General features: G+C 36.3%; 1 protein-coding gene across 4 annotated transcripts in view; it reads right to left on the reverse strand.

Moving 5' to 3' along the window:
* ERC2 (ELKS/RAB6-interacting/CAST family member 2) overlaps positions 1 to 12,832 on the reverse strand; it is a 400,862-nt gene that overhangs the window by 311,676 nt on the left and 76,354 nt on the right. For all 4 annotated transcript variants that reach the window (XR_013775763.1, XR_013775764.1, XR_013775765.1 and 1 more), the window contains 2 exons: positions 7,673 to 7,747; positions 75 to 230 (listed from right to left, as the gene is read on the reverse strand). Coding sequence is in view for 1 of the 4 variants with exons in the window: in XM_079317392.1 (XP_079173518.1) it covers positions 75 to 230; positions 7,673 to 7,747 (231 nt within the window). In the remaining 3 variants the exon portion in view is untranslated. The remainder of the gene's footprint in view (positions 1 to 74; positions 231 to 7,672; positions 7,748 to 12,832) is intronic.

A 12,832-nucleotide genomic window follows, 5' to 3' on the forward strand; every position in this document is an offset into this window, starting at 1 on the left:
ATTGGAAATGGTTACGTCAAACTTTTCTTTCCATTATTTAAACAGCCTTAATCTCTTTTATAAATAGATTTTACCTTATTTTTCATGAACTTTGAGTGACTCTTGTAAACTTCTATTTGTTTGATTTCTTCTTCTCGGTCCTCTGTATTCAGAACTCCATTTGTCTTTAACATCTGTATTTCATCTTCAAGATCTCTTATATTGCGCTCAAGTGAAGCTATTTTTGTATCCTATGTTACAAAAAAGAGAGCATTGAAAATTATTATGAGACATATATTAAAGTGTAACAGAAGCATATCTGTACTTGAGTAAATATCAAATAATGAGACAGCAAAAATAGATGCTACAAACAGAGAATGCACATAAACCAGGAATAATTCTACAGGTTTTAGCTTAAAGAAATGCAGAATTCAGATCAGACCTCTTTCACCATTGTTGCACACTCTGTAGAGAATACATTCTGGTAAAAATTCCATTTAATTCCTACACGGGAATGGAGAGAGAATAGCAAATGCCCTATTTTTCCACATATGTATGATACCAAATCTTATTATCATTACTAACCATCTAAGCCTGGCCATTCTTCCAAGCTCTGAAACACCAAGTTTAGCCTGGAGAGACCAGCCCATGTCTGGGACATGGCAAAGGTCACTTCACTGTGTGGCCCAGGGACCCTGTTTCTCTGGAGTTCTGCCTGCTCCCAAGAGGGAGAAAGGTTGTGTCCTCATATATTTTTCCCTTGACTAATCTAGCCACATCACTAAGAGGGGATTTAGCACTTTTTATTGTGAGTCCCAAGATAAATAAAACCACAACCACTAAAAATTTCTACATGGCAGCCAATGGCTGCCATGTGTGCCAGCACTGCACTGGAAAACAGTGAAGTTTTTTTGTAACTTCCAGTCATTTGGAAATTGGCCAAGTCCCTTTTGTGAGAATTAGAAAGATTACAAAAGTGATTACACAAACTTGTCACAATTTTCTGTTTGAAAGAACATTGCAGAATTACTCATTAGGAAATCTGTTCAACAACAAAGGATCAAGCACCCATAAAATATTAGAGACTGGATGAAGTTCTAGTTTCATTGAGATCAATATTAAATAAAAATTTAAAAATAATCTAAAAAAAAATTTTAAACACACAAAATAAACCAACCTGATTCACTAAGACCAGATTATTATGTTAGAAAACTAATTTGGGGAAATAATACAAATGGAGTTGATCCTTTAACAAGAACAAGCTAAGCTTGAATCACTACAACTTGGTTTCTGTTGCTTTCTTTAGATTACCTAAAAAGAAGCAAAAAACCCCAACTCCTGCAATAATTTCTAGGCAAATGTAGCAATTTAACACAGGAGTCTGGATGAAGTTCCAAAAAATATCTGAACTTTTGGTACTGAAGTGAAAAAGAATCTCAGACTATTTTTGAAGACTAATGTTATAAATCCATATAGAATGAAAGCTAAGGACTGAGCAATGCCTTTTAGACAGCTCACTGTCATTCCTCTAACATTTTTGCTTTTATCTTTATAGTCAGCAATAAATCTCAAACCGAGAGAACTCTTATAATTTTCTTATTCCAACAAAAATTAATTTTAAAATTAATTTCAATTCTCAAAAAGGGAAGCAAAATATTGAGATAGAATAAAAAAGGGAAAATTTCTCATTTAATTTTATAATTTAAAGAAGTTGCACAACAGTCGAAATACTGCAAGAAAATATACAGAAGTATTTAAAAGCTCTCAGGAATTAAATACAACACAAAAATAATTGTATATCTCACAGATACTATAATCAATTCAGCTTGCTCCATTAGACCTCATTTCAGAAATGTTTTCCTCCTACTTTTGAAGATAAAAGCAAAACCTAAGCTTCACTACACTGTGGAATCATTTTGCAATGAAATATGTGAATACTTGCATGACCTGTTGTGACATGCCATCTGGGAATAGTCTTCATCAGATCTCCCCAGCTAAGTCTGTAAGAGTCTGCCTTTTTTTACTGCCTTTGTATTTTACGTGTTTGCAAATACAATATGGCAGAAACAATTTCTAGTACAGCCTACTACATTCTTTAGAAGATTTATACATCACAGAATAACATTTAAGCTTCATGACAAATATTTGAAATAGCTTGTACAAGAATTTTCTGTACTTCCGCTTCATCATAAAATTGAAATATCTGAGGAAAAGTTTATTTTTAATCTCTGCATACAGTGGTTGGAGATGTGTAAAAGCTATTTTCCTGTGTCTTGAAAAATTGTCACTAAGTTTTACATAAACTTTTTATTGAAACAGAAGCCAGAAATTTCACAAATTTTGTAGAAGTCAAAGGTACTGTTCCCTGTGGCATGCTGGCTTGCCCAAGAAACCTTACAGGTTTCCTGCCTGGACAACTGCAGGAAAGTGAGGAACCTTGTAGGTCAAAGACAGCACAGAGAGCCCAGAGCTCCCAGTGGGTTCAGCCCCAAGGGAGCAGGACTGGCTTGCAGGATGTACAGAAACTTAGGCAGCTTTGCATTTGCCAAAAGCTTTGACACATTCCCATAAAATCTGATTCAGCTGAATCAGCGTTTTCCCACAGAAAATTTCAATTGGAAAACTTTCAATCAGTCTTGTTGGGGCACAGGGTCTGACAAGCTTTCAGAAACTGAAATGGGAATAGATGCAGTATTTCCTCCAAACCTCTAAGATTTAACCCCATTAACAATGTTCTAAAAACTACATGGGTCTGTGTTGAATCAATGAAGATTCCTCTGCAATTATATTAAGTAAGCAGCTTAGTATTAAATGGTACTAATAAACATCTTCTGTGTTCTAAAACAATACAGCATTTGTTTGGGTTTTTTCAATCAGGCCCTCTAAATCTGTTAAAAGACATAAGATTACGTAGCAGGATTTGGGATAGAGATCAAGGCACTCACCCTAATCTATCCCCTCCTTCCAGCAGTAACCAATACTTCTTCCTTATCTCCTTTATTAGAATAGTGTTGCAGATATTCTGTGAGAGGTTCGGGCTATTTAGGTTTCTGCTGACTGAACCTACCAGAAACCCACCTCTTTTAGAATGTGAAAAAAATTAGTATGTGTTCTGATGCTGAAGAAAACAATATTTCACAATGGAAAATGACTGAGTAAGTTTCCACAATGATGTTTCGTGAATCATATCAGTCCTTACAAGAGTCCTATAGCACATTTCCTGAAAACTGAGGGGCAGAGAGAAAGGGCAAAACATTAGTAAATAACCACAGAATATTCTGTGGTGGAAGGGACCCACAAAGATCATCAAGTCCAACCCTATATATAATATAGCATTCCAGGCTGAATTACTCTGAAAGAAAAAGTAAGGAAATGCTACTGTTCATCATTTGAGATACATGATAAATTTAAATTATGTCTGCAAAATTTTGCTTGTAGGGCATTCAACAAGCAATCAGAAAGAAATATTTGAAACTTCACATTTAATAAAGCTTGAATTTAAGCACACATATGTACACAGGCTGTCAGCAGACCATCCACAACTACCCTTACTGTATGAATCTTTACCTTGTCAATTTAATGCAGAGAATATTCAGGTTTATCTTTGAAGATAAGGAAAGTGAAAGTTCATGCAATCTTTAAACAATAGAGTATGTTGCACTGCAAGCACAAATACACACCTCTCTAGAACCAAACCCATACCTGAAATATCACAGCTGGATCAATACATAAAGATGGCTCTTTCTGCAAGTAAGGTAAACCACAAATATTTTCATTCACTTTACAGCTTACATTTATAGAGATTTTATAGCTGCTAGACTCCACATATTTTTCACTATCCTATCCTTAAGATGAGTTCTAGGCCATACCTGTAGGCAATTTCTGAATTTTTCTCTCAAGTAGTATCATTGTTTAGGTGATGATAGAATTAGACCATAGCAACATGTAATGGCTGAGTTGGAAGTAGCCTTTAAAGGTCATCTAATCCAACCACCTGCCATGGGCAGGGACACCTTCCACCATCCCAGGTTGCTCCAAGCCCCATCCAGCCTGGTCAGGAACACATTCAGGGAAGGGACAGCCACAGCTCCTTTGGGCAACCTATGCCTGGGCCTTCCCATGATCATTATAGAATTCTTCTTGATATGTCAAATCTAAATTTATTCTATTTCAGTTTGAAACTGTTGTTTATTGTCCTGCCACAATAGGCCCTGTTGAAAGGTCTGTCCCCATTTCTCCTGCAGCAGGAAGCAGCTCCAGCCCTCTGAGAATTGCTGTGCCTCTCCTCTGCACTTGCTCCAACAGTTCCACATCCTTTTGCCCAGTGGAGCCCAGAACAGAGGGCAGCACTCCAAGTGGGGCCCCATGAGAGATGAGCAAGCTCTGACCCACTTCACATGCTCAGGAGTACTTATCATAGAATCAAATGAAAAGTGTTTCCTTTAAGTCATTTTTATTATATTAATAGGAATTAATTAACATTGAATATCCCTGATATTCAGAATGGATTCAAATATATCACTCATCTGGCATTTGACAGCACACAATATGAAAGGAAGCATGCATAAGTGCATTGCAATTAAAGGCAAGGATTTCCATGTACCAGTTTTATTTTATACTTCAATAGACTAAGATAGAGGCATGATGGAAAAAAATGCAGTTTAATCATATATATCCAGTGACAAATTCCAAAACAACCACTGCATCAAAACTAGATTAGTTTGAGAGAATAATAGGAGTATGTGGGAGAGGGAAGCATCGTGCCCTTGCTTCGTTTTGTGACTCTGCTTTCCAGAAGAAGAAAAGGCTTCTGGAGAATAAGTTCAGTTGCAGAAAACAGAGTAAAGAGTGTAGTGAGAAACAATAGAGCAACAGACATGGGACATCTGGAAACAAATGTGTCCATGAAGCAAAACCAGAAAGTTAGGAAAGAATGGCCTGTGCAATGCATTTGGAAAGACAATAGGTATTTGGAAAAGAAAAAAATAAAGCAAGAAAAACAGGAGTCAAGGCATAGGATGTGAATTTTCCATCTTTTTTTGTTTGTTCCTTTTTTTTTTTTATTTTGCATGAATGTACTGGAGATAAACACTGGCCAACAAGACAGCAGTTACATAGACAATGCAATTGCTCTAAGAATAAGCAACTACTTGCAAAGAGAGGAATGAAGAAGATGACAGGACACAGTGCAGAAGATGTCTAGCACAAATAAACACAAGAGAGGATAGGTACAAGAAACGGGTATACTGGATTGGATGAAAGGAATACAGACTGGGAAAAGGGACAGAATTCAGCAGTGGCAAGGCACGGAAGAAACCACAGAGAGAACAGAAGGATTTATGAAGGAGGGAAAGTTGCATCCTGGAAGAGCCTGGGGGAGCCATGGAAGGAACTCAGACAAAAGCTCAAGTGGTGAGGGGCTGGAAGGGCTGGGTGTGGTGAAGAGAAATGTAAACTTCTTGGAGTCTTTGCATGGGGGAGTGGATGGCCTGAGACTACCATATTACAGCTAATCCTCTCCCTTCTTCTACCCTCAACTTTGTAGGGAAACAATTCCTTCAATGCTTCATCATTCAAAACAAATGTTCCACTTTTTTTTTCGAAACAAATGCTGTCTGGATTAAGACAATTTAAATTTACTTGAAAACATTCCAAATCTGGAGCTTGTAATAAAAATTGCTGCTCATCATGTGGATTTCAACATCTTGCGTTTGTCCCTTTTTCTTTTCAATATTAAATCTACTTTAGACAGGGGCAACCCCAAAGGGGCGTGTGTTCATAGGGACAGAAAGAACTGGGTGTGTCAGAGGCAAAAAGCAGCTTTGCATCAGTACTCCAGCAAGAGGATTGCAGCCTCACTCACAACAAATGAAACCCCTTTAAACTTTAAACATTCGATTTTTTAAAAGTGGAACAGTGCACCACGCCCACCTCTCCTGGGAATCAAACTGAAAACACTTCAGTGTCTTCAGAGACATGCACTGTCAGAAGCAAATAAAGTCATCATATGTCATTCATGTGTCCTGTACCCCCCACCTCTGTTCTTCTCAAAGAATTTTGGTGCAGGAAGAGGAACTAAAAATTAATTTCAACATGTCCTTTACATTGTTATATAACCCACATGAAAAATTATACATTATTCTAACACACTGCTTTTGTATCCCAGAACTTTTAAATTTTTAATTCTGAATATTAATAGAAAAACCAAGTTTCTCAGCCAGTGTCTTACTTTCCCATTTACTTAGGGTAATGAGTTACTGCTAAAACATAGATTTCATACAAAGACTTCTGAGCTAATGTCCAAAGAAAATATACATCCAAAAATGGAATTCTGCAATCAATGTACCTTCTTTGTTATTCATACAATCCAAACTAATTAATACCTATTAAAAGACAGATATTATATTTATAAACTCCTGCTGTTTTAGCTGCATGTTTACTACAATGTTTAGACATGCTGAACTCATTTGCTCATAACAGAAGTCACTGGGAAAATGAGGCCTTTAATTTGCACTTCCTTCTAAGATAGAAAGGAAACACCATCATTAATAAATTTCAGGCTGCATTGCCAATTCACAAATTATCTCAAGTCTCATGGTATTTCTCTTAAAGATGAACATTATAGACTCATAGAATTATGCAAAAATATCAGTTTTCACTTTTGAATTACTGCTTTTATTCTTTGTTATTGTGGAGGGAAAAGCCACAGCACTTTAGTAATATTATATATCAAAAAAGAGTGAACTATAGTCAGGACTAAGAGAGCTGCTTCATCACATTTTGTCATACCTACTGATGCAATGAATATTTTCCTTAGGTTGGTTGTAAAATGACATCTTAATAACAACCAACAGAAGTACTGGTTTTAAAGTTTGAGCAGAAAACATTTTACATTAGCCAGTTTATTCCATTTGCTTTGGATCTCCTAAAACACACACATAGACATACCCCCTTAGTCTTTTTAGAAAGCTGTTCTCATTATTCAGCAATGTTACACTTGATTTTTTAAATTAATTATATTTAGAAAACAGACATAACAAAATAAATTGACATGGTAAAGGAAGCATTCAATGACTAAAGAGTAAAAGTCATAAATGAAGGCCTGGTAGGCAGCTGAGTGTCACAGCTGCTTGTTCACTCCCCCTCAGTGGGACGGGCAAGTGGCAAAAGTGGGAAAAGTCATTGTTTGAGATAAAGCCAGTGCAATATGTGAAGCAATGCTGTGCAAGCAAGCAAAGCAACATGGAATTCATGCACTGCTGCCCATGGGCAGGTAAGTATCTGGCTGTTTTCAGAAGAGCAGAGCTCCATCAGGCACAAGAGTTATTTGGTAAGACAAACATTGTGACTCTGAATCTCCTCCCTTCAGCTTGCAGAGACTGAGCATGACATGACAGTATGGATTATCCCTTGGGTGAATTTGGGTCAGCTGGCCCTACTGTGCTCCCTCCCAGCCTCTTGTCCACTCCCACCCTACTTGCAGGGTGGGAGCAGAGCAAGAAACTGGGAAAGCTTTAACTCTGTTGGACAATAGCTAAAACATCGGCATGTTATCAACACCGTTTTCAGTCTGAAATTCAAAACACAGCACCAGACAGGCTGCTACAGGAAAAATTAACCCCCTCCCAGCCGTACCCAGTACACAACTCCATGCTATAAAAATTGCACACAGGGAAACATGCAGAGCCCATACCTTCATTTCGATGACTGTTTGCAGAGCCTTGGTCTTTGCTGGCTCAGGCTGAAGTTGGGTTCTTCTGTGCAATTCCTGTGGAGGGACACGATAGAAATAAGCTTGACGACTCATCTTTCCATTATTTTAATCACTCACACGAACTCATTGCAACAAAATAAAAGTCTGATGACAAGAAGCAGGTAAGTGGAGGTGCTACAGGTGCTTCCCTGGCTGTAAGCCCTCTGCCACCAGTGCACTCCCTCTCTCATGTTACAGCCACCTCTGCCAGCACATGCGCTATTTCTGAAACCCCTCATCAATAATTAACGTCAAGCGTGACAACCCAGCAAGAAATTTCTTAGTCCAGATACAGTGCTGCTGTTGCTGCTTAAACACCCAAACTTTATTCAATTGTGTTACTAATTCAAACACTGGTAAGTGTTAAGTCTTTTACTGCAGTTTCTTCTTAATTTTTCCTCTAATGTCTGAAATAAGCAATTTAAACACATTATATTCAAATTTGACATTTAAGGATAATAATTATGTCGTGGGCTGACACAGCACATGCTACAGTAGCATTTACATTTCAGTTTTCACATTTTCATACTGGTTTTGACGCATCTAAATTCACAGGCAAAAGAAAAATGGATTGCATTAGTGAAGATAAAGTTAAAAGTACCAATACATACTGGTCTTTATAAAAACAATAATTTTTAAAAATCCACAAGAGTATGAAGACAGCAGCACTCGGTCTCATGAAACTAGAGTTATATCTTAGTATGATATATCCCAAAAAAAAGTCACATAAGTACCTGGAAAAAAATGTAGTAAAGGTGTGACAAAAAAAATAATTTGAGAATTTGATGGTGTTTATTCCCTTCCCATAAACCATCAAGTTTATTATTTAAAAAAATTTAAACAGGAAAGATATAGTCCCATTTCTACTCCTTTGGAGTCCTTCTGCTCTAAAGGACAGGAGTGCCATCCTTGATGTCTTTATGTCCCAGATCTTTTAATGCAGTGCTCCACATAGATTCCTGAACTAACCTTGTAGCCACAAAAAAGACTTATGCTTGAGGCCAAGGAGCCAAGGTCATTCATCTAGGTCTGGCCTACCTTATAACCCACAAGTTTAAAAGTCATAATTTTATGTATCACAGTCAATCAGTTTCTTCCTCTGTCTAGCAACAAACACATTGCTTATCCATGACTGGGAGAAACAACTGTTCTCAAAGACTAAGTGGTAGGAATGATTTACGGTTATTAAACAGTATTATTTAGTTATAAAACTAAAATCTACTGCTAATAAACATTCATAAAATAGATTTTTAAAAGGTGTGGCCTAATGTATTAAAATAACTGAAAGAGACACATTAGTATACCTAACACTAAGTCTGAACTTTTTTTATCAGATTAAATATACTGCAGGTACATATACATATATTTAAACTACCACTAACAGATAACAGTGAACTTATAATTTTGCTTTTATGCATTTTCCAATTGCTTTGGCATTTATGAAATTCTTTCTGCATTTATGAAATAGTATATCATAGTATACCATTTTCCTTCTTTTTTTTAAATTTAAAGCAACTCTTCTATTACAAAAAGCAAGAAACATTTGCAAATCACCTATGAAAGGAATCTCTCAATCACCACCAGCTGTTTGTCCTAGATAAAATAAGTACCTTCACTGCACAAATGTTTAAAAAAAATAAGAGTATGTAATGAATTTGTCATACAGTTCTGAAAAAGAATAGTTGGCCAGTCATACCACTATCAGATCAGCAAAAATTACAGCTAATTCTAAGACCAGACTCTGCTCCCCAAGGCCATATAAATTGAGCTGAAATATAAACAGGATTCCACACATTGCCCACGGAGACAAACCAGAGTTTCCACCCCCTTAGCCAAAGATGTATAGAGTGCCAAAGATGCGTATTCCGAGATGTCTATCATAGCATGAAGCCTTGCCTCATCATGCTTTTCCTGTTTGCTTTATGAATCAATCTGATGCTGGCTGACTTAAAAGCTTTTCTTCTCTATCCCTGATGGTAAAATGAAGCAGACTTTAGGATTCTGGAGAAGATCAGAAAATGACTCCCACTTTATTATTTTGTGTGGTTTTTCTTCCAATCAGATTCAAATGTTCAGAGACTCCCACAAGGCTCAGTTCTTGAATTTATGGTGTTCTATGTATGTGCTTTTTCATTTGGGGTACCTGATTCAGGAATATACTTTCGGAGTACTAATTTAAGGATACACTTTACATGCATGATACCTTACCCTGATTGTTTTACTGTCTGAGGTCAGCTGGATGCTTTCAAATTTGCCTGAACATCTAAGCAAACCATATTCTAAATATTTCAGAAAGTCCTCATAGCCTAAGGAAACCAGATTTTTACCCATTACATAATTTCTGGAATTATGTGTATTTTTTGTTTTCATTTTCTTTTAATAAAAAGCCCAGAGAGACAAATAAGAAAATGCGGGGGGGGGGGGGGGGGAATCAAAAACTTACTAGGGATAGTTTCTTTTAACCTAAACTGTATTGAAGGAAGCTCTTGATTCTTATTTCTATGAAAAAAAAAATATTTTGTCCTCATCTCAGCAACAATCAAAGCCTATACTAAAAATCTCTCAGAGATGCAATCATTTATAAAATTAGAATTTTTGTATCACTTTATATGGCACCTATATGACACCAAATATTAGTAATTCTGAGTAACCACTTTGCACATGCAAATTAATGATAATGCTGTGTAACCAAATGCCCACATCTCATATTTCCTGATGATGCTTAGTTGTCAAGGTGATTAACACACCCACACAAAACTGGCAGGTAAGCAGATCTTCACATTAAATTTACTTTAATAGTCCTAGTTTTTAGATTAAAATGAGCCTCAATTCAAACTTGGTCATTGCTTTGTCCTTCCACATCTTGTATTGGCCTCAGAAGTAACTTGAGCACACAATCTTACTGCTAACTTAAACATCAAAAAAATCCAAAGAAGAGACAGATTATATTTACAATCTTAAAATACTGGTGGAAGATGAATTCTACCCTTTTGTCCAGAAATTGATAAGAAGACATTGCAAGATTTTGTCTTTATTCACTGGTGCTGAAAATCCCCACTACATAACAATCTGAACCTAATACTAATTACCCAAATAAAACTCTGGTTTTATCCCAGCTTTATTAAAAGACACTTCATGTGTCTTGGCTGCAGGAGAGTCAGGGTGCTGCAAACTGATCCTGCTTTACTGTTTCTGAAGTATTTTATTAAGGTTCCCAATACATCAGTGACTGTGTTGTTCTCATTCCATGATACCAATACTGCCAATATAGTTCAAGGTTTTACCTTTATTTACACAAAACTGCTTAAATAACGCAATGCTCTAGAAAGGAAATGTTCAGAAACATAGGTAATTTAGAGATGGTGTGAAACTGCAAGTGCCTTCATCAGAAGAAGAAAGAAAAATCATTAAAGAAGGCAGCATAAAAACTGGCATGAGAAACCATTGTGTCAGTAAATGCAACTTTTCTTGCCTTCATAGACAAAATGTACAAATCTGCAAATCACAGCAGACAATGGCATAGGAGCTGTTAGCTCTCTCCAACACCTCAAAGCACACTGGTTCATTCTCCTGGAAAAGAAAGCCTTGGTAGTTCTTCTACAGGACCAGCTGGTCTGAACTTTAAAATTTAGATCAGCAGTGTTTTAATATTTCAATCAATCATTTAAGTAAAAGCGCAGCACTTACCTAAGTGCCTAAATAGTTTCTTTTGCCAAAAATACCATTAGAAACACTGATCAAATTCAATTCAACCAGAATACTAGGAAAATGTAACATACAGGAATTAATTAATTCTTAACATACAGATTTATCTGCTGTTTTCTGACTCTTCACATCTACGTCCAGCCAAAATAGTCTCACAGTAATTTAAAAGAAAGTAGATTTAAGAAGTCCTAATCAAACTCTCTGGAAGCCATAAACTGACAATGCAAAATTCCCATGTCTGTCTCCAGTGTGCAGGAATAAGGAGCCCTGTTATTGGAAAAGATTATGTTACCATGAATTATCTTTTAAAAATTCACCACTATAGGTATTTGAACTCTGGGAGAACCTGTTAAAGAAATTTTGCCAAATTGCAACAAATTTTTTAGCTTGAAGAAATGAAAATGTGCATATAAGGACATGAAATGAAAATTTGAGGAAATACAAAGAGCTGATAGCTACAAAAGTTCTGCAAAGATATTCTTTGTAAATTAGGTGTATTTTAATTTGTTAAGTTCTCCGAGATAAGCAAAATACTCGGAGGCATGCCTAATTCTCCCTCAATTTGTCATTTTAAATAAACAGTATGAATTTTGATGAATATGAAAGAAATTGCATTAATCAGGGACCACAAACAAACTATAAAAGAAAGGTCAATAATCCATCATGATGGACAATTCCAGCAATAATCCCAATGGCCTCAGTACTGCTCTTGAACAATGAGTCTAACACCATCCCTGGCCTACATTAAAAAACTTGGAGATGTAAAGAAAAGCATGAGGGAGAAAAGAGGAGTTTTTACACCAGTTGAAAAGCACCACATTGAATCATGAGCCAAAGTACTTCTTTGCAATGATCAGACTTCCATTTATTCCTGAACTCATGCATGCAAGAGAGGCTTATGAAGTTTTACCAACATACCCAAAGACAGACTATGAGGAAAATAATCCAAGCATTAAGAAACTCAGCTTTTCTTTGACTTGTATGTCAAAAACACCTTAAGCAACCATGTGCGTTGTCATACTGGAAGTTTGTCCTCTGGCAAGAGACCACATACAAAAAGTTTCAAGTGAAAACACGATTTGTATATGGAGCTTGAAATGCATGTGGGACAATTTAGTTTGTAATTGAAAGCACACAGAGAGTGTTTCCTGAAAGGAGCTACTGAAACTCCACTTTTACCAGAATTCTTAAAAATTTATTTCTTTTCTTTATAGAAGAAATAAAACTTCTAGGGGACTATTTCTGTTCTGCACAGTATCATTAATCTCTTTTCCTCTTACCAAAACTACAAATTTAGGAAAAGGGAAGAGTTATTGCTTTACACATCTTTTCAGAAAAAGAAGCTTTGATGATAAACAGTTTTCTCCCTTTCCACTATTTTCTTTAAGACTGTAT

The sequence above is a fragment of the Erithacus rubecula genome, assembly GCF_903797595.1.
Source record: "Erithacus rubecula genome assembly, chromosome: 13".
Classification (NCBI taxonomy): domain Eukaryota; kingdom Metazoa; phylum Chordata; class Aves; order Passeriformes; family Muscicapidae; genus Erithacus; species Erithacus rubecula.